Below are 26,714 nucleotides of genomic sequence, written 5' to 3'. Positions count from 1 at the left end.
AAGACAAATAACTTAATATTAGGGCTGTCAAGCAATTAAAAAAATTAATCGTGATTAATCATGCAATTAAAAAAGTAATTGTGTTTAATCACAATTAATCACGTTGTTAAACAATAATAGAAAATTATTTAAATATTTTTGAATATTTTCTACATTTTCAAATATTTTGGTTTCAATTACTACACAGAATATGAAGTGTACAGTGCTCACTTTATATTTATTTTTGATTACAAATATTTGCATTGTAAAAAACCAAAGAAATAGTATTTTTCACTTCACCTAATACAAGTACTGTAATGCAATCTCTTTATCATGAAAGTTGAACTTAGAAATGTAGAATTATGTACCAAAAATAATTGCATTCAACAATAAAACAATGTAAAACTTTAGAGCCTAGAAAGTCCACTCAGTCCTACTTCTTGTACAGCCAATTGTTCAGACAAACAAGTTTGATTACATTTGCAGGAGATAATGCTGCCTGCTTCTTGTTTACAATGTCACCTGAAAGTGAGAACAGGCGTTCGCATGGCACTGTTATAGCCGGTTTTGCAAGATATTTATGTGCCAAATACGCTAAAGATTCATATGTCCCTTCATGCTTCAACCACCATTCCAGAGGACACGTGTCCATGCTGATGACAGATTCTGCTAGATAACGATCCAAAGCAGTGAGGACCGATGCGTGTTCATTTTCATCACCTGAGTCAGATGCCACCAGCAGAAGGTTGATTTTCCTTTTTGGTGGTTTGGGTTCTGTAGTTTCTGCATCAGAGTGTTGCGCTTTTAAGACTTCTGAAAGCATGCTCCACAGATTTTGGAAGGCACTTCAGATTCTTAAACGTTGGGTCGAGTGCTGTACCTATCTTTAGAAATTTCACACTGGTACCTTCTTTGCATTTTGTCAAATCTGCAGTGAAAGTGTTCTTAAAATGAACATGTGCCGAGTCATCATCTGAGACTTCTATAACATGAAATATATGGCAGAATGCAGGCAAAACACCAGGAAACATACCATTCTCCCCCAAGGAGTTCAGTCATAAATTTAATTAATGCATTTTTTTTTTTTAACGAGAATCATCAGCATGTCCTCTGGAATGGTGGCCGAAGCATGAAGGGGCATACAAACACTTAGCATATCTGCCATGTAAATACCTTGCAATGCCAGCTACAAAAGTGCCATGCGAAAGCCTGTTCTCACTTTCAGGTGACATTATAATCAAGAAGCGGGCAGCATTATCTCCCGTAAATGTAAACAAACTTATTTCTCTGAGCGATTGGCAGAACAAGAAGTAGGACTGAGTAGACTTGTAGGCTCTAAAGTTTTACAGTGCTTTGTTTTTGAATGCAGTTATGTAACAAAAAAAAAAATCTACATTTGTAAGTTGCACTTTTGCGATAAAGAGATTGCACTACAGTACTTGTATGTGGTGAACTGAAAAATACTATTTCTTATTTTACAGTGCAAATATTTGTAATAAAAATAATAATATAAAGTGAGCATGGTACACTTCGTATTCTGTGTTGTAACTGAAATCAATATATTTGAAAGTGTAGAAAAACCATCCAAAATATTTAATAAATGGACATTAGTATTCTATTGTTTAACAGTGCGATTAATCACAATTTATTTTTTAAATCACAATTAATTTTTGGAGTTAATCACATGAGTTAACTGTGATTCATCAACAGCACTACTTAATATGCTTTATATCAAAACATGGTAAGTTACCGAAGTCCCTTCATTTTATCCCTCTGTTGCATGGTGATAAGTCTACCTACTTATCACAAGACAGTTGCAAGACTTAATTGATTCACATTTATAAAGGTTTTCTGAGATACTAAAATGAAACAGACTATACAAACTATTATTGTATAACAAAACAAGTGGCCGTAAGCTATATTCCTCACTTACTTGATTTGCTTAGCGTTTTTGTATCGAATGAAGATGACAATAGGGTAGATATGAACACTGTGGAGCCGTTCAATGGCATGAGGAGCAATGTCCAATAGACAATGACAATCCTAAAAACAAATATTTGGGTAGAAAGCATAAGCATAAGCAAACTTACAAGGATCCTATTAATCCCCCAGTGAAACCCCAGTAACTCAATGAAATTTCTGCTTTACATTTATATGACAGGCCATTAAGCATATTTTCAACACCTTTTACACATAAAATATGTTGCGGCAGTAACTACAAAGTGCATTGTATGTAAAGGATTTATCAATCCTTAAGATGACAAAAATACATAAAACAATAAACCCCATTTAGAGTACCAAAAAAATCTATTAATAGAACAGGCATTTATTTGAGGATATTTGAGACTCAATTAATCTCAAACCTACTGCGATAACGGATTTAGGTATTCATTCATTTTTGTCTTTAAGAACAAATAAATAGTCTTTCATATCTCCTAACTAGACCAAATATGCAGCTCTACTCCTTAAGCAGTAAGAGTATATATCTGGTTTGATAGAACACATTTTAATTCTGTTAAAGTCGGTTTAGCGGTTTCTTTCTTGCAGTGTTTATCCACTGGCAAATTTTATGCAATCTGAGCAGTGTCAAGAAACAAAGTATTTACAAATATTTTTAAAAATAAAAAGTTAATTCAAACTATGCAATGCACAGAATTTCTTTTTTTAACTAATATTAAGATGACTTAAAGAATAACTAACAACCAGTTTCTCTATACCTAGGATTATAAAAGAGTCTTTAAATAGCGACACGATGAAACAAGGTAACTGCACTTATATTAAATTACCTTGTTTTTCTCAAGAAGAAAATGCCCTGGGAACAATTCTTTGGTAATCTTTTGAAACAGAACAATATCAGCACTAGTACAATTTTTTTCAGGAAATACAGTATATAATAATTATCTGTAAATTTTACAGTGAACTGGAGAGCAAGAGAAGATACCATAAAGAGACAATCACCTTCTCTGTTATCTCCTTTATTGAAGCTACTGTTGTCACATCAAAATGTCCACTCCTTCGTTTGTAATCTATAAACAAACAGTCTTTCACTCCGCGTTCGATGGCTTGTTGGGAAGCTTTCATCACTTCTGTTTCAGAGAACAAAAATTGATACTTCGTTCATTTATATTTCTTAACTACAGAACAAGATTTACAGGATAGAATTTCACAGTCCTGCTTTTTCCTCCCCCTCCTAGAATCTTTGTGCTACCCTTTAATCCAGTTGTTAGGCCAGATGATTGTGTTATTTCTACAAGTACAAATAAAAGTTACATGGCAAAACACACAAAATTGCTCTCATTACTTGTACACTTACCAAGGGGACATCTGCAAAATTTTCCAGGAGATTCTTTGACTAGCATGTCCTTCACAGCATCAGGTAATGGTCCTAGAATGAGTACGGGCCTGGGAGAGGTACAATCCACTTTCTGTACACGCTGATAAGCCAGACTCACAGAATCTAAAAAGAGTAACAAAAAAGTCCCTTATGCACAATTAAAAATTTTTTTTGCAGTATCGTTCAGATAAATAAAGGGCACACAACTAATTACAAAAGGTTTGAACATAAATCTTTGGCAATGGACAAAGGGCCTGTAGTCCTGTTATGAGAAGATGGAATTAAAGGATTTAAACCATGCTGGTGGCATAAATGTCAAAAGGCTTTTTTTTTTTTTTCAACCCTGCTCAAAAGGTTAAATTTTAATATTCATACATCAGGGGATGGACATTTTCCTTTTTAAATTAAGAAACTACAAGCACTAATTTGAGATGATGATCTGGCTTGTTATTTAATGCCTATGTTTGGTGCCTGAGAACAATGAGTGTCATAGGACACAGATAAATCTCCAGAGTTTATATGCAGATCAATCAGAAAACCACACTTCTCTCAGATGTTTTTTCATAGCCTTAAGAAAACTAAATATAACAAAGGCACTTGCCATCCAAGAAAGGAATGGAGTCTGTACTGATTGTATCAAGAGCCAGTAAATCTTTTCCATCTTTGGAACCACTACGCTTGTGTTTATGTTTTCTTCTAAAGAATGATCTTCGAGCTGCTGCTGACAAAGTCTTAGTGGAGCTGTTTTCATCTTTAGCCTCAGACATACTGTGTCTCCTATAGAACTCCTGGTCCATCCTACAGTGAAACGGATTGAATAATTGTATTCAGGTTAGCACAAACACATAGGGATTTTAAGAGCCATTCTTCACAAAAGAAAAGAAAAATGTATCATCACTAAGGAAAACTTGTCTAGGGCAATTGCCAAATGATCTCAAGCAGCATCAACAGAATATCCATAACCTGAAACTACTATTGATCAACATTGGAAGAATATATCCCATGTATTATATATCTTGAGTCTGATTTTCTGGGCCTTTCTTCAGGGACACTAGAATGTGGGTAAATATAATAGCGCTAGAAAGAGCTTGACAAATTCTGGCTGAGAATTTTGGGGGAGATTTTTAAAGGTAATTAGGCCCCTAATTCCCAGTGAAAGTCAATCTCCCCCTACATAGACAGAATGGAAGGTATCACACTTTTGGTTATAAGATGAGGCACATTGTATTGCCATTATTGTTTCTGCAAACTAAGTGACTAGTTTTGTTTAACATTCCAACACAAAATTACTATCATGCAGTTGTATTTAAAATGGAAGCAAACTTACTGTACACACAGTAGATATCTTTCTGTCTGCAAAATGGGGTCAATTCCTTCTTAATTATCTCACAGGAACAGTGTGAGGATAATTATGTCTATACTGTGCTTTCAAAATGTAACAGCTATCCTATGCATTAGCATAGCTTCTATTGTCAAAAATTGCTTACGAGTTCTTATGATGAAAGGAGAGAAAGGAAGGGCAGAAATAGCAGTGATCTTAAAAGGTGAGACTATTTGCCTGCTGAGTGATACTGAATGTGACTGCACTAAGCAGCTAAAAATTTAATGGCTGAATAAGGATCATATTCTGCCCTTGATCTTGGTGAATATTTCCCTTTGGTAATAGTGGATTGTTTTGGGTACACAGTCCTCAGTTTACACAGATCATAATTCAAAAGCGAGTGGCTCTGTCTAAAAATGAGTTTGACACCCCCAGTTTAGATGATATTTCTGTGTAAAGTCACTTAGGTTACTGTCTGAATCTTCTTTCACAGCACAGTACTGTGTGTCCTTTCCACTTTTAGGAGGTTACTATTAGCAGCACTAAAAATGACTTGACATAACATCTTATTTAATTAGATGTTATTAAAACATGCCACCCCTAAAATAACACTTCTAGGAAACTAATACCTCACAGGAATCACACAGCTTTGAAGACTCAAACCCGGTTCTTTTTTGTTTATAGCTCATCATTCAGGAACTTTAAGAAGCAATTTGTCACTGAGGTCACTTACATATATTTGCTGGGAATCTGTCCTCTCTCTAGCTTTTGAGCATTCTCATCCAGCTGCCAAGCCATCCAGCAACCAAAGTTCCCCTGTGGTAGAGTATCATCAACATACAAAATGTCATCCTTCTTAAAGTTTAAATCCTGCTCCACCTCTGCCAGCCGATCATAAAGTGCTCTGCAAAGAGAGACATAAATAGACTCTATAAATGAAGCTCCACCATCTCAAGTGAAGCAAGTCGTGTAGATAGTGAGGAAAATAAATGACTCTCTACTGGAGTTGGTCTCTAACATTCCAAATGCCCATGTACCCACAGTGAAGTAGGCAGTTACACTTGGGATATAGGTTGCACACTTTCAGCAATTGCAAAGAATCAAGAGCTAGCTGAGATAGGGCATTGTGCTTTGAATTTCCAACATAAGCCGAAAGACTGATTTGCTGCCTCTCTGACCCCTTGCATACAATGGTCAGCATACTGTTCTAGCAGCTTTGTATGGTCCTTTACTTTTAAATTATTTGCAGCTACATGTGATTCTTGCTGGCAAAATAGTTAAGACACTAAGCTATTTAATGGACATGTTAATACCTGATATAGAATCCATCTCCAGGTAACTCTTTAATCTTGTTGAATTCTTCTAGTCTGTACTGAGTCTTTACGCTTATATTTTCTCCTGGCTTCAGCATTTCAAGGTAGGCTTCCTCAGCTGTTTTATTTCGCATATCAACAGATCCATACTGTAAAATACAGAAAAACCCAAAACTCATGAGGTCTCAGAGCTGATGTTGTGTCTTAATAGATTGTAGGATTAGAGTGGAGCCTGAGGAAGCATGTGAAGTGGGAGTTTGGTTCTCCCAATGGCAGGTACGTGTGTAAAAGGAAAACGCACCACAGCACGATACAAACTAGTGTAGGCACCAGTTAAAATATCCAGTACTGAGACAGAGAGTAGAATTTTTAAAAAATCCCTGAAGAAAACGCAGTGGATATACACAAAAAGGGAAAAAGCCACCATATTCCCTTAGCTGTTCCGGAAACAAAAGCAGAAAATCACAAGATTCCAAGGAGATCTTATTTAGGATTCCTAGAGAGACCAGGTGGGTGAGGTAGGCCTGATCTACACTACAGTGTTAGGTATGGAAACGTCGTCGCTTAAATTTGGCTCCCGCCGTCAACGCATCTTTACGCTGATTGTAACACCACCTCCCCAAGCAGCACAGAGTCATGGTCGATGTACTTTGGTCAAAGCAGTGTCAGTGTAGACAGTACGTTGCTTATATCAACTGTTATGGCTTTCAGGAGCCATCCCACAATGCGCTGGCTGTATGCGTACATACATAATCTTGTAGACATGGCTGTAATCTCTTTTATTGCACCAACTTCAGCTGGTGAGAGAGAGAAGTTTTCAAGCCACACAGAGCTCTTCTTCAGGTCTGGGAAAGGTACTCCCAGAGTCACAGCAAAATGCAGGGTGGAACAGATTGTTAGCATAAGTAGTGAGCACATATTATAAGATACTATTCAAGGTTGAGTGGCGTTAACACCTCTGCAGTCAGAGGACAAAAAGAGGAGGTTAGTGGGGTACAGATTGTTTTAATAAACCATAAATCCAGTGTTTCTGTTCAGTCCATGATTTTTATTTTAGGATTCCTAGGCAGATCAAGTGGTCTGAATCAAGGTGTAAAACTTAAAAACAAACCCTGCACACCTCCTACATGTGGACGAGTATCCAGGAGTAAGCGGGTACAATGGGAACATCTCCCAAAGTACTCACATGGATTACATCACAGTAGTATCTGGGCAGCTCACAAACAATGTATTTATCCTCCCAACACCCCTGTCTGGTAGGGAAATATCCCCATTTCACAGATGGAAAAACAAGGCACAGAAAGATTAACGGGTTGCCCAAGGTCACAAGGGCACGACCAACCTTCTCTGTTACACGGATCATCCCTTCTTCTTGCTTCTCTCACACTCTCCCCCCCGCCCCGCCCGAAACGAGGAGAGGGCCTGCGGTTCATAAGGGCTGTTGTATCCATCTACAGAACCTGGGCTCAAGATTTCCCATCTAGAGCCTACTACCCTCTAGAACAGTAATTCTCAACTCCTAGTACATTGTACACCAACACTGGTACTTCAGGCTTATGTGTGGTTTGTACTCTAAACTCCCTGTCTTTAGTAAAGATAAGCCTCCGTGTACTGCCAGTGATTGCCAACTATTTAATTGTGAGAGTTATAACCAAGGCCCTGCGCTCTCAGTGGTATATTAGGCCCAAGCTATGGGGAGGGACCCCAGAATCATGGGGTACTCCTTCCCCTCCTCAACAGTCTGTTCCAATCAGCACAGAGTTCTTTGGGCAATTTAGAGTTTTCATACTAATCCAATTTTTTGTATGCTGCTGCAGTTGTTACTCTTGCAGTGTGCTGCAGATTTTTGTACTGACAAGGAGTAAGTGCAGTGTAGGTCACGGGACAGTTTTCGTTCTGGGAAGTGGATGATTCTCCTCTGAGAGCAGTCTGAGGTCTTCTCTGTACTGAGGGTTTGTCCTAATTACAGCCATCTGTGTGGCTGTACCACTGCAAACCCCCACTGCAGACAGATGAAACTGTGCTAACTGTGGCTCAAAGCAGTTTACCACGTCTACACTAGGTAAACTGTGGCTGAAAGAGAGGTTAATTTCTGATAATGGTCATTTCACATTTCCCAACAACTAGTTGCCCCACAACACCCTGACCCAGTTGCCACTCCAACCAACAATGGAAAATAAGCACATTTCTGCTAAAATGATCACCTGTGAAATAGTTCCTGTTGGTATTTCATAGAATCATAGAATATCAGGGTTGGAAGGGACCTCAGGAGGTCATCTAGTCCAACCCCCTGCTCAAAGCAGGACCAATCCCCAGACAGATTTTTACCCCAGTTCCCTAAATGGCACCCTCAAGGATTGAACTCACAACCCTGGGTTTAGGAGGCCAATGCTCAAACCACTGAGCTATCCCTCCCCTCCATTTAAATGCTTATGAGACTTAAGTCTTAACACACCATTGAAATGATGGGGACAATTCACAGATCTCAGAGCTATTGTTTCAGACAGACTCAGAGTTCTCATACCATCACTTAGACATTGTTAACGTTTGAGAGGGCTGTCCATTTGCACTAGGTTTTCCAGGGTTACTAACACTGGTGGAAATGAACTGGTCTTAGTGGGGGGAACTTTTGCTGAGTGCCCTTAGCGGAAGCAAGGCCTAACATGAAGTGCAGAAAAGAATACTTTAGGACAGAAACCTAAAAGAGAACAATGTAGTTCCTATGGGCAACTGCATGTAGCTATCAAACCTGCCAGAAAGTGCTCTGCTGTAAGGAATCTAGTAGCAACAACCAATTTGTTGGACTGCCATCAGGCATGCTCTCAAGTACATGCTTTTTTAAAAATTTGAAACGTTAGAAGGGAATATGTCTTCTATATTTTGTATCTTCACAGTTTACCTCAAGTATCATGTCTCCCGTTACTAGTCCATCAGGTCCTTTTGCTGGGCTGTCATCTTCTACATCAGACACAAATATTCCATGCAGGTTTCCACCACATATCTGGATTCCAAGCTCCACTTGGGATTTTTTAATGACAACATTTCTTGGTTCAGGGGTCCTCTTGTTTGTGTCCACAGGGACCCTTTTGATAGCAATTTGAAAACAGTGTATTAGCTGCTCTCATTTACAGTTCAAGTGCAACTAGTCATCTGAACAAAAGCAGTCTATTTGCCTCCTTATTACATCTCTACAGCGTAACTTCAACTTCATGCTTCCTATATTGTTCTCAATTAAACTAATCTTGTTGCTACATTTGTATTTGAAGTGCTTCTCAAATAGGTCTGCAAGAAACAAGAAAATTGTTTTATCTCAAGGCTTCTGTCTATTGAAAAATGTCAGTGCACTCTAGGAAGCACGTTTCATTTTATGTCTTGTCCTCCCCTCACTTTTGGAAACCAGAAAATGACGTGGTCAGACTATTTACCTCATGGAATTCCGGGGACTAGTTGTAGGTGTGGTTTGTTTGGATGGAGGTGTCATTGTTCCTTCATCCTGTTCACTCACAGTATCTATTATGGAATGATTGTCAGGGGTTGCAGCTCCACTGCCTTGAGGAGTGGAATGATTGCTCACTGGTTCTAAGCGAGAACTAAACAGAGAGCAAGAGAGGGTGTAAAACACATTGATAAATGTTAACAGTTCAACAAATACCAAAACTAACTTCAGACATCAAGGAACATTAATCATTCAGATACTGGTTTCCCTGGAATCTCAATCTGGGCTATAATCAAGTTGAAATCAACTGAGAAATCTCAAAATAGTGCAATCAGTATAAGCCTTCTAAATTTATTTCTAGGCAAACTTGCATTAGCGTTATAGCTAATGTCTTTGGGTTCTGTTCTGAAAGACTTCTCTGTGCAGACCTCCCAGTTAGGTCCTTGGTTTCTACAGGGAACTATACTCCTCACTAGTATATTTTTGCTTTTTATTGCTATTTCTGAATAAATAATCAGAATTAAATTATTTGGAAATGCCCTGGGAATGTCTTTTCATGTCTATACTGGGAATATCATTTAAGAAATCCCAATAGCCTCATGGAAATGCAAGCATTGTCATAATGAACATTATGAAAGTGAAAGAGACAGTTGAGTTTTAAGTGTGATCATGTCTCAAAAGACTATTAGTAGTTTAACTGAAGTGGGATTGGTTTTCAAATACTTTTTTGGGAATCCTCTGACATGTAAAAGGTTAAAAGTTTTTATAAAAATACTAAGAGCTGCTTAAGATCCCAAATCAGACAGGGCTGCACCTTCACCAGGCCTCCTTAAAGGCTGCTGCAGTGTCTTGAAATGTATTATCTGCATATAAAAAAGCGATTTGCAGTTTTGGTAACTGTAAATGGACATGTAGAACTCAACATGCGACATGGTACTTATGGAAGCTCTAAAGGGCACATTTAAAAATTACAAACAAAATACTATTTGCAAATCAGTTTCTGCTTTCCTTACCTGCCAAGAACTGAAAATCAGGACTCCGTGGGTATGTCTACACAGCTGCTGGGAGTGAGTCTCACAGTCGGGGTCACTATTACTATTTTGTGGGTCTCACGCTAGGGTACTAAAAATAGGAATGCAGATGTTCCAGATCGGGCTGAATCTTGGGCTCTGATGCCTACGGAAGGTGTGTGTGGGGGAGGGGTGGGAGCGGGGCTTGAGAGCCTGACCCCAAATGTCATAGCAACATCTACACAGCTATTTTTAGCGTGCGAGCCCAAGCCCTGCTAGCCTGAGTCTGCTGACTGAGGCTGCAAGAGTCACTCCCAGCAGCTGTGTATAGTTACCTACCTAGCATTTATACTGAGGGCTTGTCTACATTTACCAGGGGATTGACGCGCGGCAAGCGATGCATCGGTGGTCAGTCGATTTAGCGGGTCTAGTGAAGACCCACTAAATTGACCCTAGATCGCTCTCCCATCGACTCCTGTACTCCACTGGATCGAGAAGAGTACGGGAAGCATAGTGTGGACCCTGCGGTAAGTAGATCTAAGCTACATCGACTTGAGTTATGCTATTCATGTAACTCAAATTGCGTAGCTTAGATCGACTTTTCCCTGTAGTGTAGACAAGGCCTGAGCTTATCACAGTACACGCCTGCTACAAGCAGAGGACAACAGTAACAACTAAAGCTGACCAAGGAATGTGGCTGCTTAAATATTGAGAGTGTCATTAACTTGTTTTTTTCCTCTTAAGAACACTACAGTTCACCTCTGTGAATGTCCAGGTAGCTTCTCCAGAGGGTAGATTTTCTGCCTTCCCCCTTTTTTGCTTGAATCAGCCTGTTTCTAAAGATCCAAGTGGATTCTTACAGAAACAAACCCTTATTTTTTGATATGTAGTCCGGTATACTTTAGATAAAAGAGTCCCCTTTTCAAAGGCCAGTAGGTTCTTCCCCCCACATCTCTGAGAAAATTCAGTACTCTTTTGACAAAGTGTCAATGCTACTAGTGCTCCTACAGTAAACCAATGTGTGATTACTTGTTTGTAGTTTCATGTTTCTGAAAAGTTAATTTTTCCTTGTTTAGTCTTAAAAAAAATAAATAAAACAAATGCCTTGGTTTTAAAATGGATGCTATTCACCTTGTTTTGTTTTTTCTAAGCACTCTTTTTTTTTTTAATCAAAACATCTTTAGTTAGTCTCAGTTTAGAATGTTTTAAATATCTTGATAAATGACACAGACCAGACAATAGCATTTTCAAGGTCTAGCTAACTTTTACCTCGATCGTGAGTGATTGCCAAGTTGATACATATGTGGGTTGTACTGAGCCAGAATAGTAATAGTGTCACATTGCTGTCCAATGATCAGTCGAGCCTGCTGCTCTGTAGCATTTCTCAGATTTATTCCATTGAACTAGAATGAATAAATATAAGACATTAGACATCCAATTTTCAAAGAAAACCCAGCAAAATCATTATAGAACTTGCAGCATCCTGATTTGCTGATACTGCTTTCTGAAACACGAGTCTCTCAATCTGTGGGAGTGCTGCGAGATGGTTGTCTGAAGAAGGGGGAGAAAGAGCAGCTATAGAACTATTGATCTTTCTTTTACTATTTAATTACTCCTTTGGAGGAATCAATGCAACTTTAAAATTTGACAACTTGATGACAATCCTGAAATGCTTTTCTTTTTGGATGACAGATAGCATTCTATTGAAGTACTGCAAAGATTGCGAAATAGCACCGAAAGTTGGTTTTTGTTTGAATATTTGCTAGTTCATGTTACACCATGATTGGATTGGCCTGGAGTCTCCAGGAATTAAAGATTATGTCATGTAATGAAATCTTCAGGAATACATCCAACCAAAATTGGCAACCCTAATGATGAATGATTTTAAGTACCGATGGGTTCAAGACACAAACTCTGGATCCAGCTATGAATTTCAAACACCAGGTTTCTGGTTTTCTGGCTCCATGATTTTGCTTCAGGTACATCTATCTTCCACAAATACTGCAGCAGCAGACTTGTGCCTTCTACACAGCAACGTTCAAGGCAGCATTATCCTTTATAAAGACACACTTAGGGTAGGTCTACACTTACCCGGTAGTTCGGCGGCGAGCGATCGAACTTCTGGGTTCGACTTATCGCGTCTTGTCTGGACGCGATAAGTCAAACCAGGAAGTGCTCGCCGTCGACTGCGGTACTCCTGCTCGGCGAGAGGAGTACCGCGGAGTCGACTTGGGAGCCTGCCTGCCGCGTGTGGACCGAGATAAGTTCGAACTAAGGTACTTCGAACTTCAGCTACGTTATTCACGTAGCTGAAGTTGCGTACCTTAGTTTGACTTGGGGGGTTAGTGTAGACCTGCCCTTAGTGAAGTAAAAACTGATGAATAATTTGTGATGAAACTTCTTATAGAATTAGAGAATTATTATTTTAGTATGATGATCTAGAGTATCCCTGTTATTGAATAATTTATATTTTGAGAGACAGGTTCTCATTCACAAGATATTGTGCATTAATTTTATACTCACACAACTGCATTTGTTTACTAAGTAGTAGAAATGTTAAGCAAACAAAATTACCTCCAGTAACTGATCACCATATTCAAGGCCAGCTTGATGGGCAATGCTCCCACCAGTTACTTTAGACACAAATATCCCACCGTTTTCTCCACTCACAATGGAAATCCCTAGGGGCTCAGAACCCTTTTGCACTTTAACATGGCGTGGTTCTTCCATGTACGGCCTTTAAGAGGAAATTGTTAAAAATTGATTTTGACAAAATGGCACTTGAAGCATAATATTTAAAAGCGACATGCACTATGTATCTGAAGTGGAATATTAAGACTGGTTTAAAAAGCTACTAAAAATACTCTAAACGGCCTACGCATTCCTTAAACACCATGCAATGTACAGTGGTGGAACTAAATGTATATCAGATACACAATTCTAGATACATGACTTCACAAAAAAAGATATGGCAAACGTGAATTATAAATACTATGATGGTGAAATAGGTAGGAAATAAACCTCCACATCCATATTATATAAAAGTAAACCACTATATATAATATGCAATTTACAAACCATATTCTAGAAAGGTGCCTTACAGTTTATAAATGCTGGGAGTCTTAATATCCAGTGAAAATAAACATTGTAAATAATAAGGTGGTGAACAAGAGAAGCCAATACACAATATCAGTTTTATACTTGTACGCAGGGAAACGCAAATTAGTAATGAAAATTAAGCAGTTGCAAACTCAAGCTTTAAGACAGCAGTTTGCATGGTAGCATTACAATTACCATGCAAATTCTCCTTGAGGGAAATTATCCAAACATGTAAAATAGCACAAGGTGCGCAATGCTGCTTGAGAAGGACAACCTTATATCAGGCCAACCTCAAACTCCTTAGTGATGAGAACCTAGGCCTAGGAGCCAGAGGGATTCTCAGAAAAGACCTATTACGGAAGAGATATCTGAAAGATGCAGAAGATTTGAGAAGAGAAGAACACTTAGACACACAATAGTAACAGACACTAATACATATAATGAGAGAATAATCTATACACATTATTTTAGAAGGAAAGCCTGGTGCAGTTTCTTCTGATCATTTCCTCCATTTACAGTACTCTTAATCTGATTTGTATATCTGTTTCTTGTTGAATAGCAGAGTGTTATAGAATGTTAGTTAAGGTAAGGTAAGAGTCTATGAGTCTCCCAGCAGAAGATGTAATTTCTACTCCTTACTCCAAAAGGCAGAACAAATCACTACTGCCTGGCACCTATAATTTTTCATGTGGTGCCCAGCAAATCCAAAATGGCGAAAAGTGAGCAGGATTTTACTCTTGCTTGTACATCATCAACAGAATTCTTTATTAAGGGTATGTCTTCACTACCAGCCGGTAGTCTAGACGCGATAAATCAATCCCCGAGCGCTCTCCCGTCGACTCCTGTACTCCAGCTTGGCAAGAGGCACAGGCAGAGTCGACAGGGGAGCGGCAGCAGTCGACTCACCGTAGTGAAGACACCATGGTAAGTCGATCTAAGTACGTCGACTTCAGCTACGTTATTCAGTGTAGACCAGGGCTAAGTTCCAAGCACTTACACCTGCGTAGCCCCATTGACAGGAATATGAGATTACACAGGTTTCACTGAACTCATCATTTGTGCTGCCAAAACGCTCTCTCTATTAGTTATGTGCAAGAAGGGGAAAAACCCTGCTTGATCTTCAGATTCAATGGTAAGCCTGCAGGGCTGACCATTAGCAGAAAGCATCTTTTTACTTGAAAACTGAATACAGTTGTGATAATTAGGGTGAATTAATAAATAAAGCTCCACAATGTGCTTTCTACAGTGACTTTCAAAACAGCAATGTACAGTACAATATACACGTAGTGGAATAAAAATTGCTGAAATATCTTCAATTATCCCGTGATGAAACCTGATAAAATTTCATGTAAGATTTAAGAATTATTTTAGTATTATTATATAGAATGCCCTTGTGATTGGATTATTTACATTTTGAGGGCCAGGTTGCTATTTATACAATCAGGGGTCTTAAAGTGCATATAAATGTAATTTACTTCCACATCAAAGTTTCTTTATTCTGCCAAAATGGTGTAAAGAGGCCTTAATATAAATACAAATCTGGCCCTTAGAGTCCATGGTTTGTTGTTTGATATTCTGAGTTTATGTAAATGCTGACAAATGCAGAGGTAGTACTTGTACAATAAAAGTAAAAGCAGAAGTCCAAAATTAATTAGCACAAGCTGAATGTGCATTATAAGAAACAGGGATGTGACATCAACGAAAACCTATATTATATTAAAAACCCAACATCTTACTTAGGCTCCAAACCTGCAAACACTCAGCACTTAACCTTACGACTGTGAATAATCCAATTAAAATCATTGGAACTACTCATTGTAGTAAAGTTAACCATGTACAAACATGTTTGCAGGATCAGGGCCATGGTCCTGAATTTAAATCTTGTTGAAGAGATCTGCTTGGACTGAATCTGCCAAATCTGCCAATTTACACAGCAAGTGTAAATGAGAGAGTTAGGCCTGGCGGCCAGTCACGTTAAAAAGTTTAGCATTAACCACAAACTATTTATAGGGTCTTCATTTTCTTTTGACTCCTAGTGAAAAGATTCCACCAGGGACCGACATCTGAGCAAGCCTACCAGGAGGAGAAGCAGTCCAGTTTAGGAGCTGTACCTGTTTGGTGAAACCATTAATCTAACAGAAGATACCCTACTGCTCACATCAGTCTCAGAGTTTCTGGAAGCTTTAACACTACCCTATAACTTCTGAAGGAAGAATATGTTACACAAGCTTCTTTCACAACACATACATAATAATAATTTAAAAAAAGAGTAACAGGACTTAAAGTACACCGCAACACGTATAATATACTCCTGATTTTGCACAGCCAATTGTTTACACTTCTTCACTCTAATAAACTATCAGACAAGATTATCGTAGGTATACACCTCTACCTCGATATAACGCTGTCCTCAAGAGCCAAAAAATCTTACCGCATTATAGGTGAAACCGCATTATATCGAACTTGCTTTGATCCGCCGGAGTGCGCAGCCCTGCCCCCCCCCCCCAGAGCACTGCTTTACCGCATTATATCAGAATTCGTGTTATATCGGGGTAGAGGTGTATCTGTATGAAAGATGACGACAACTATCACCTTACCTATCTTTTCTACGCTCTCCAATTGATACCGGGCTAACAGAAATCCTAGGTAATGTAGAAAGCGAGTTCTGTGACTGGCTGCTGGCAAAAGAAGACGTTTCCAGGTTCAGTGGTGATTGTGGAGGGGTTATCAGGCTGGGACTGCTACATTCAGAATGTGACAGTGAACCTGTAATAATAAAATAAAGGGATTCAGTTTTTGTATGTAGTGCTTATTGTAAATGTCTTAAAATGGAGGAATCTGAAAAGACATTAAAAGACATGCACACCAATAATACAAATGTGATGCACAGTTTACATAAGCATGAGAAGATATTTACACATGCAATATCTTTTCAAATGTGAGTTGATTTTACTGCTCTAGAAATTGAGAGCACTGGCTTGAAACTGTAACAGTGAGAACCGACCATGGGCAAGCTCCTTCAAATGAATATATAAATGCACATGAGTAATGGAAAGTCCTGACATAATAATGAAAAAGAAAATCTAGGAAAAAATGAAATAAAGATCTGAATGTTAGGGACAGTCTCAAAGGATCCTTATCCACTCTCCTGGATTCTGGCTATACAATGCCTTATGAAACATTTCAAAACAACAACAGAGCTTAAGCAGCACAAGTCCATGCACATAGCCTTTAGGTCAAATGCTGCAAAAAATTATTTGTGAAGATCTACAGTTTTAAATACATTTGCTTTGACTGTATTTTTTCTATCCAGGAATATTAGACTGAACATTCTTGCTCGTCAGCTTGTTCAGATCAATCATTTGCTGCATCAGGGAATGTTGCAGGAAGTAAATTTGATGTTAGTAATAACAAAAGAAACTTGTTTATAAGAGCTACGTTCCTTCAGTCAGGGTACAGTAACATAACATATGACCTATATATGTCCAATTAAAGCATCTTTAATTTTTAATTAAGGATACAGAATACTCAAAGCAATAATGTCAGTCAAGAACTTTCAAGCAATTTACAGACTGAACTCTACTTGTGTAAAATATTCTCTGAAAAATTAAAAAAATCTGTTCTGCAGTACAGTTCATATTGTTTGCTGAAAATAATTTGTACCGTTCTATATATTTCCAATAATTCAATAAATATTTGTAAAATGTTTAAGTTCTCTGACGAAGAATGCTTTATATAAGCAAAATATTAATATGGAAAATCCTTTAAACCTTAAATTCACATCCTGTTTAGAAAGACTTCAATTTGCCAAAGAATACAGTGTTTTAGAGCTAACAAAATACACCTTTTATGGAGTCATTTCACCACTATTATAAAATTAGGAAATGACTTCATATGGGACTAGAACTCTTACAGAGTTCTGTGTTGACACATGGTATTTTATGAGGAGACTTGTGATAACGGATGTTTTCCGAGAAGCTCCAGCTCCTGGAATCAAGTGCTTTCATTTGGAAAAGTAAAAAGGAACTTTCTACTCCTTATAGTTATGAGAAAATCCTTGAAAAAATAATTTTAAAATCGTATAATTTTTAAAACAATCTTTTGGGGACCAGACTCGTGAATTTTTAATGCTGGGGATTGGCAACAAATAAAATGTTGAGAATAGAAGATTTTACCCCTGTCGGAGCCAATGATGGACCTTGGATACCTTGGGGTTAAAGGGATCTTAATTCTTTCCGTCCTGTACTGCAAGTTGCTGGAAGAACCTATTTTATAACAAGAAAATGTCACAGTTTATGACATATGTAAATGCAAACAGATAACACACATTTAGGCTCTGATTCTAAAGACAAGCTAAGTGATCTCTATGTGGGTGCAAGAGTCCAGTTCTCCCAGCAGAATCAAGGCCTTACCAAAAAATTCCCTTTATAATCCCACTTTCATGGCTGGCAAACTGCCTAGTTCAAACAGCTAGTACAGCTATGGCATTGCTTAAATGTACCCATTACTGAGTGCTACAAAATGACTGAGCTATCTAATACTTATTTGGGCACCAAAGAACTCTTTAAAATATTTTTTGGCCAATTTACATGACTGAGATATAAGACAGGTCCTGATCACCTGTGATCATTGAACTTCCACTGGCACATTTTGAAAGAGTTCAATTGTATTCCAATTACCTACACTAGTTTCAATGGATAAGATATTTCACTTCCTGTCCTAAACTGACATATAGTTTTTGTTGTTCTGCTGAAAAGCTGCCATGTTCTGCCATAGAGGTAGATGTATTTCAGTGATGGATCATAAGATTCTTATTTATACAGTTTTTTAAAATATTTCAGAATTAAAAGGTCTATGTAATGTTAAAGACTACTGCCATGAAGTGTGCATATATTTAAGTTCTGCTGGAATAGATACAGACCCAAATGTAAATATCAGAACTGTCTAAGGTGGACATAAAACAATTTAACACACTTTGTTATCTTCCCACAATGTAATACTTGTGTAGGGCTTACCTAAGTATTTGATCAGTGCTAACATCTATGCCTTCCTTCTGGAGCTACCTCCTTTCTCCCTTCCCATCCCACCTCTGAATCTCAACATTATATTTGCGAAATCCTTCTACCTGCTGACAACAGTCATCACACAATTGCCTTCCATGCAGCAACAGCTGCTGAAAGGAGTGTCTTGCAACACTCAGCTGTGACATACTAAGGAGAGGCAGACAGGTTGTAAAAGGGGTTTCACCCAAATCTTTTCACTAAGGAGAATGGAAGCTTAAATTGTAAGTGCCAGGAACTTGAAGCAAGGAAAAATAATGGGCCCTTAAGGTTCTGACGGCTATGAAGGATCCCTGAAAGATGCTTTGAGTAGGGTGGAATTTTCTCTGCTTTGTCTTAGATGTAAACAGAATACTTTGCACGAACAAATTTGAAATGCTAATTACCAAGTCTTGCACTGGATGGTAATGAATTTGAACCATGTGATGCTCTCGTCCGTGAGTTTTCAGAATAATCACTGGAGTGTTTGTGACTTAGGTCCAAACTCAGGCGACCTTGGTGCTGAGCACTGCATCAAAACAAAAGTAGGTTATAGTGTCTTCAAAAAACAATCTCTTCAAAACTAACATTACCCCAGCCAACAAGAGGAACAGGAAGAAACCCAACCCCACCGAGCAGTGAAAGACTACCTGAAAAGTGTGTCTACAGCAGCACGTTGTAACTCAGTGCCATTGCTACTTTGCTTTAATTCTCTAATACTATTTGGACAGCAATTTAATCCATTAACTTCACTGCAATACATCCTTAAAATCGCTGAGCCATAGACAGCTGTATTCTACAAAGTATTTCCTAAGAAGCACATTGAAGCACAATAAAGATACTTTATTATTCAGTCCCAGAGAAAACATTTTGTTTTGAGAAGATATTTGTACAAGCCAGTCCCAGACAATACATACATAGGACTTCCTGACATAACACTGAATAAATGTTTGCCAATGTGACTATCAGCTACCTAGCATATTACCATACACCACATAGACTGCAATCTCCAAAAATTGTTCTTGAGACTGAGTTATGTATATTATGAGAAACATATCTGCTCTTCATGAAATATGCTAATAGATTATTACTTAGTTGGAAGTCAGAGTTCAGTGTTCATATATCAGATTCTTATATAGACGGTGCACTGACTCACAGTTCAACAGAAATCATTTCTATGGGCTTTAATTCAGCTCCCTAAGCTTTCTACAGAATATGTACTTCATGATAAATTCAATCTTTTTCTAGTAAGCTTATGGGTACAATTTTAAATATTTGCAAAATATATACTAATATAACCTATTCATGAACAAGGTGTTGGTTTAATAATTAAAGTAGGGAAGCAGGAATTGAGTTTGATCTCTGACTTTGCCAATGAGAGCAGAGTTGGGCCCAAAAAATCCACAATAACTTCATAAATTTGCTCAATTGTAATTTATTGTCTTCAAATATAGGTAGGGTTCAAAATTTCAAAGCCATTTAACTATGGAAATTCCAAATGGATCAAAGAGTTGAGCCAGTGGGAGACAACAAAACATCAGTCAACGTTTCAGATCAGGGTAAGTTTTTAATTACCTTTATCTCAAAGAGCGGCTGAATTTTCTACAGACTTTGCAGTCACTTTCTCCTTTACTTTCAAAGTAAATCATTTTCAGGCAAAAGAGTCCAAGCCAAAGTTGCAGGGCTTTCTCAGGGAAGGCCATAGTAACATTACATGGGAAGAAGTCACTGCCTTTACATCATGTTTGTAAAGTGCTTTGAGATTCTCGGATAAAAGGTGTAACAGAACTATTATTTTACATTATGCTGCAATAGTATAGTGTTCGCCTCTGTGTGGACCAAAGTGCACAGCAAGAAACAGTTTTCTCTTATTGATTTTATTTATAAATATATTAAAGATCTAAGGTTGTGAAGTTCTGAATATATACCTGGGATGCAGATGCTGATGGCAGATTTGGCTGGCAACAGACGGGCAATTGTTGGTGTGAACTCTGTGGCTCCAAGCAGTATAAACTGGATTTCTCATGACAGCAGTTACTGCAGGACATGGTGCTAAACTTCTTGGTACAGTACCTATTTTAAAGTGGACAAAATATATGGCATGAGGCATACTCAAGATGCTGGCATAAAGTCATTTGCCTGTAATATTTATGCAAATCACTAATAAAGTGGGAAGCTGAATATTTAACTCCAAGGCTCAAACCATTATTTAGACTGTTTTATTGAACAGTTCAAAGTCTACTTGCCCACCAAAAAGATGTCCTCTCCCTTCTCAAAGTCATGATAGTGTCAAACATGTAACTGAAATAGTTCCATACTTCTAGCTGAATAATAATTAGAGAGCGGTCCAATTTTAGTGTGGTGCACAAAAAAACTGATCGCGGCTACAATTGTTCTTTTTCCTCTTCAGTGGGCTCATGCACTTCCAGCTTCTATAGTGTCTTATGACCTTAGACTATAACAATTCACAACTCTGTGAAACTGATATTTATACGTGAATCTCATTATTTAGGATTTTTATTTAAGTACACTCATACTTTACTATCAGACAAAATGTTGTTCAACAAAAGTTTTGGTATCGTAGTTCACAGTTGCAGAAACATTTTGAAAGACAAAGAATGAATATTTACTGTCAGAGATACTTTGATGAGGTTTGTTGTAAAATTAAGGGCACTATTATATAAAAATAAGGAAATGGCTTTTTTAGTGAAAATACTTTCCAATAAAGTCACAGTTACTCATTAATAATAGTTTTATTATTGCATATTACAATACTTTGCATGAGAGATGCTATGCGGATAAAAAACTCTCAGTTTTACTAATACTGATTAAATAATATCCTCATTTACAGGTGGGTAATTTGAGGCACAGAGGTTGAGTGAGTTTTCTGCTGCCAGTAATTTAGTGACCATCAGGATGATAACCAAGGAGGCACTAACAAGAACTGTGAACAATATTCAAATTAAACTTCATGCCCATTTGAGCTGGACCTTGGCTTTGAAAATTGCTGAATGGACATACCTCAGACCCTGCTCACTAAACTCAGGCAAATACATATTGATACATTTTCTCTCTGAGATCCTCTATGCTAGTTCAAATGCAAACCGTACTAAACCAGTATTTTGAAAGACACCGGGGAAAGATTTCTACCTAGCAGTGGCCAGGTGGATGTTCCTGCTGGCCACCACATCAGGCAGTACCTCTACATCAATTCTATAGTGTGGTTTTTGTTATTGTTGTTTTTTAAAAAGGTAGGCAATGAAGCTCAAATGGCTGCTTTATAAACATTTCCTGCAAGAAAACGCTCATTTGTGCTAGTGATCTCACACAGTCGTCTCACACTGCCTTTTTAGTAACTAAAGTAAACCTCTCGGATGAGCAGTTTCAATCTGACTGGAGAAGGCAGACAGTATTTATATTAAAATTGCACCCAGAGGCCCCAGTGGGTTAGGCACATAAGAGCCTTGAAGATCTTACCGTGTAATTTGTCAGATCAAAGGGTGAGATGTGAAAGAGGCACAGAAATGACTTGCTCAAGGCTACACAGCAAGTTAGTGCCAATGTAGCGGGGTAGTCACCCCGCTCATGCCCTGAACGGCTTAAAACAGTCCTGGGAGAGGGCTGGGGTGGGGGAAAAGCTAGGCTGATTGGGGGAAGCAGCCACAGGTGGGGCCATGCCCCAGTCAGGCCACGGCTGGCCCTATAAGACGGCTGAGGGCCAGAGACTGGAAGACACACACTCTCTCTCTAGCTTCAGAGAGAGAAAGACCTGGCTGCATGGGAGCTGAGAAGAGTACCTAGTGTGGAGCAGTGCGGGGGAAGGGCAGAGGCAGCTGGGGAGCTCCAGCCTAGCAAAACCTCAGGCTACAGGCCTAGTTAAAGGCCTACAAAAGGGTACTGGGGCTGTAGAGAGGCAGTGCAGAGATAGGCAAAGGCAGCAGGTCCTAACCCCACTGCTGATGATGAGTGGTTTACAGACTGCAGTCCGCCCCAGGGAGCAGGGGCTAGATGATGACTGGCAGTAGTCACTGAGGCAAGGTGGGGATAGAGGGTTGGGGGTTCCCCTGCGAGGGAAGACCCAGACACAGTGGGTTGCTGCTGGGGGCAGAACCCTGAAGTAGAGGGGAACCGGGGTCTGGGAGAGACATGGGGGCCAGCGGCAGGCGAGACATCGGCCTACAGAGGGCACTCCGGGCTGGAAAGAGCTAATTCCCGAGACGGCCAGCAGGAGGCACCGCGCCGGTGAGTCGTCGCCCCGCCACAGGCAGTGACAGGATTAGAATCCAGATCTATTAACGCCCACTCCAGTGCCTATCCATGAGACTAGGCTGCCTCTCCACTTAGCATGAAGACCTTTTCCGAGATCCTTGTGAAGAATGAATAACCTTTCTGAGTCTCTGAATTCATGAGTTCTCTCCAAATAAACTCCCAGGTCTCTGGTTATGTCTGAACAGTGCAACTTGAATCTTTTGTGATCTTTGGTGTATAGCACCCACCACAACGAAATGCAGCTTGACGGGATGGCAAGATAGACAGGAATGCCCAAGGGACTGTCTGTGACTCTATCGTAAGACTGTTGTAATGCTTTAGGAGTTCACATTTGTTACTGGGTTGGTGAAATCTAATTAAAGAACATACCACCAATTTGGGTGTCTGCTTTTTGACAGTCTGCCCTGAGGTTGGCACTCATGGTTGTGAACCACTCCAGACAGCATGACAATCATAATGGTCACTTCTGGCCTTCACATCTATGAACTGAATTCTGCTTTGACCACAAAACGAGTAAGTCTAGCTTGCTGTCAGAACATTAAAATTGAGGAAAAATTATCGCCATGACATTACAGACATTACCATACAGGTCATCGTCACCAACCTGCTGACATGGCTCCAGTGTACAAGGAGGAAGACACAAAACCGTCACTGTGCCTAGTGGAACGTTTTGGTGAATACGGCGCCCACTCCTGGAGCTCCGGAGAGAGATGCTCTTCACTGGCTGGAGTGTATTTCTGTACCTGTAAGGAAAGTGCAGAATTCAATCTGCAACTAATCCAGAAAGCTTTGTATAAACTAGTACAAAAATAACTTGCTGGCTATCACTTGATGTTAATTATTATGCTTTGATCCCACCACTTTGCTGATATCACTGTTCTTCACTGTTCTTTCAGGTTGTCTTCATCTTCAAGCTCCTCTCTGCCTACATCTCAGCTTTCATTCTCTCCCATAGGATTCTCCCAATCCATTACCTATGGCCCTCCAGTCCCTCTTGTGGACTCTCCGTATACTATTCCCACTGTCCTCATACCTTCTTCCCCGTTACGACCCTGATTCAGCAAGGTACTTAGGCATGTGTGTAACTTTGAGCATGTCAACGGGCCCAGTGACTTCAAGGGCTTGCTCAGATGCTTAAAAGTTATGCACCCGGCAAATTATCTTGCTGAATCGAGGCCTATGTTGGAACTCACTCCCTCTTCATGCATGCAAAATGTCTGCCCCTCTATTCAAATTCTCTCTTAAAACACGTTGGTCCCACATGGTCTCAACAATAAACCCCTCCAAAAACGGATGTTTAAAAACAAAGTCTACACTTTTTTTTTCCTGGCCATTAGAGCACATGGCTGCCTAAAACAAGACTGGCTGTTTGGCCTGAAGGTGTAGCACTCGGTCTCAGCTTTCAGGTGCAGGTGGAGCAACTTCTCTTCTGGCTGCTTTAACAGGTCAGCTGAAAGAGCTGGTTTGGGCTGTGGATACACATTTCTACGTTATCTGCTTTACACAGAGTGAACAGGCATGGGTGAGTGAGGAAATCTGATGTGCACTGAGATTTCGTTGGCCAAGAATGCCAGTGACTGTAGGAAGCTGCAAGCACAGTTTTTTTTAAAAATGCAGAGCCCTCATAATGCTATTTTCAAGGTTAAAACAGTACAGAATAAAAACCATGATATTAAAAACATAATATACAGAATATGAATCACTAAAGGCTACTCAGATTTCTTCATGTGATAGGAAAGTTGTGTTACTTAGTGAGAGAGATTTAACACCACACACAGGCACACATTCTTATTGCCATGCCCTCCTTGCTGCATCAGCAGCAGACATGACTGTTACCCAACCATGAGAAAAGCCATTTGTTCATCTCTCCTTTTTTTCCCCTCACTCTTATTTAATTAAAATTCTCTAATACACTCAATCACCTTGATACCTAGGCACATTCCACTAAAGCACAACAACAAATATACCCATAAATTGTGCCATGTTGCACATCCTGTATATTTTTGACATACATTTAACATTAATAGATTCACATTTACATGTAGGGCAAGACTGTGTCTTTCAACCTGAGTAAGGGGTAGTGCCTAACCTGCACCAGCCTCAACCTAAGAGTAGCTCCAGAAGACACTGTTCTTGGTGATACTCCTTTGCTCACAATGCCTCTCTTGCTCCTTGGCGTATACCAGCTGATGGGTTCCAAGGCTCTGCCCACTTGCGGGGAAGTAGCAGGCACACAGCATCTGCACAGCTACCTAGTTCAACTTTCAATCTAGCTATCGGAACAGAAAAACATCCTCTGCAATACGGCTATTATTAGCATTACTATGAAAACCAGAACATTTTCATTTCTGATTTTAAGTGTATAAATTTAGAACTTTAATGTAATTTTTGTATTTTAAATATCTTCATTTTCTACCACTAACCCTTCTCAAAGGGCCCAATATTAGCTTAAGTACAGCCTCTGCAATTATTTTAGCTATGATAGTGGATAAAAAGCACTCTTGTGAATGCCATTCTTTTATAAAGACACTACACAAACCCAATTTTAAACCCTGCTCTGAACTTCACAGCTCAATTTACAAAACACTCCAGAGAGAAATGTGTGCACTCTTGCATCTCCAAGCTTGAAACTCTCTCACATGGGCATCACTCATTCAACATGCTGATGCATCAACCACCTTAAAGAACAAGTTGCAAAATTATGCTGTGTTTTCATTATCTGAAAAATATTTGTTGGGGGTGCAGAAACTATAGCGCTATATGGTAACTCCAAGACCCTTTGGAAAGTATTAATAACCAACACTGACATATCCTGACAAGGTTCACCTGTTCTTATCTTGATTGGTAACAAAGGTATTGGCTTTCTATCCAGAAAATGCCCATGTCACAAATGAGAGCCCTTTAAATTTCTTGTACAGGAACTCCTCACTTAAAGTCCCTGCTCCTGTACCCCACTTACCCCTTCTCCATATAGAGCAGGGAGGGGACAACACTTAAGAGTGGGTCAGCTTACTTAAAGGGGCAGTGTGCATCTCTCTCTCTCACCCACACACAAGGTGTGTGTCTGTCTCTGTCTGCTATGCTGTTTCCCCTCCCTCCTGTTCGTGCTGCCTTGATAAGAGGGTACATTAACAACGTGTTAACCCTTGAGGGCTCAGCCGAGTGCTAGTTCATCATTTAGCAGCAAGGCATTCCCTGGGAAATATCCCTCCCTCTTCTACCTTCTAACTTCTCCACCTCAATCAAGCTTCACAATCATCATAGCTGTGAACAGTATTAAATTGTTTGTTTAAAACATATACTGTGTGTATATCTATATAATATATAGTTTTTTGTCTGGTGAAAAAAATTTCCCTGGAACCTAACCCCCCAATTTACATTAATTCTTATGGGGAAATTGGATTCGCTTAACATCATTTCGCTTAAAGTCGCATTTTTCAGGAACATAACTACAACATTAAGCGAGGAGTTATTGTATTAGCATAAGATGGCAGGCAACATTTGTCTAGACGTTAAGGACAATATAAATGTGCTGTGCTTACAGTGACTGATGACTACAGTTCAAATAATAAGCATACGAGTAACAGCACAAATGGATCAACTTGACATTCTATTTAAAGCAAATTCCGTGCACTCAAATGTGTAATGGTTTGCTTATATTTTGTTGGGTATGTGCCAAAAGGCAGCAGTAGCCTATATATTAGTTTTTTACAGTGCAATTCTGTTTTGAAAATGGCACCTTCTTACAGGCCACATCTGCTTCCTGTGCTTATTCAGTAATAATCTGCTGACTTCAGTTACAACAGTAAACTGTTATTACTTTTTTACTGCTGTCAGCACTGCAGAGTTAGCTGGATTCTATTCTGGCTCAGATAGAATGTTTAATTAAAGGCCCAATCCTACAAGCTGGCAAG

The 26,714-nt window shown here is 39.1% G+C and overlaps 1 protein-coding gene across 1 annotated transcript in view; it reads right to left on the bottom strand.

Annotated features, from left to right (window-relative positions):
* The window catches only part of LOC112106592 (disks large homolog 5), a 205,559-nt gene that overhangs the window by 8,985 nt on the left and 169,860 nt on the right, over positions 1–26,714 (bottom strand). Inside the window, exons 17-31 of the mRNA XM_026653756.2 lie at positions 23,405–23,543; positions 20,460–20,604; positions 18,939–19,060; positions 17,668–17,757; positions 16,090–16,258; positions 12,968–13,130; positions 11,663–11,796; positions 9,373–9,537; positions 8,847–9,030; positions 5,948–6,096; positions 5,368–5,538; positions 3,915–4,111; positions 3,293–3,436; positions 2,938–3,065; positions 1,913–2,022 (exon numbers count right to left, since the gene is read on the bottom strand). Of these exons, the coding sequence (XP_026509541.1) occupies positions 1,913–2,022; positions 2,938–3,065; positions 3,293–3,436; positions 3,915–4,111; positions 5,368–5,538; positions 5,948–6,096; positions 8,847–9,030; positions 9,373–9,537; positions 11,663–11,796; positions 12,968–13,130; positions 16,090–16,258; positions 17,668–17,757; positions 18,939–19,060; positions 20,460–20,604; positions 23,405–23,543 (2,210 nt within the window). The remainder of the gene's footprint in view (positions 1–1,912; positions 2,023–2,937; positions 3,066–3,292; positions 3,437–3,914; positions 4,112–5,367; positions 5,539–5,947; positions 6,097–8,846; positions 9,031–9,372; positions 9,538–11,662; positions 11,797–12,967; positions 13,131–16,089; positions 16,259–17,667; positions 17,758–18,938; positions 19,061–20,459; positions 20,605–23,404; positions 23,544–26,714) is intronic.

The sequence above is a fragment of the Terrapene carolina genome, unplaced genomic scaffold, assembly GCF_002925995.2.
Source record: "Terrapene carolina triunguis isolate 2854851 unplaced genomic scaffold, T_m_triunguis-2.0 Scaffold148, whole genome shotgun sequence".
In the NCBI taxonomy this organism is placed as follows: Eukaryota; Metazoa; Chordata; order Testudines; family Emydidae; genus Terrapene; species Terrapene triunguis.
Note: the sequence above shows the minus strand (reverse complement) of the source record. Positions and strands in the feature narration are given on the sequence as shown.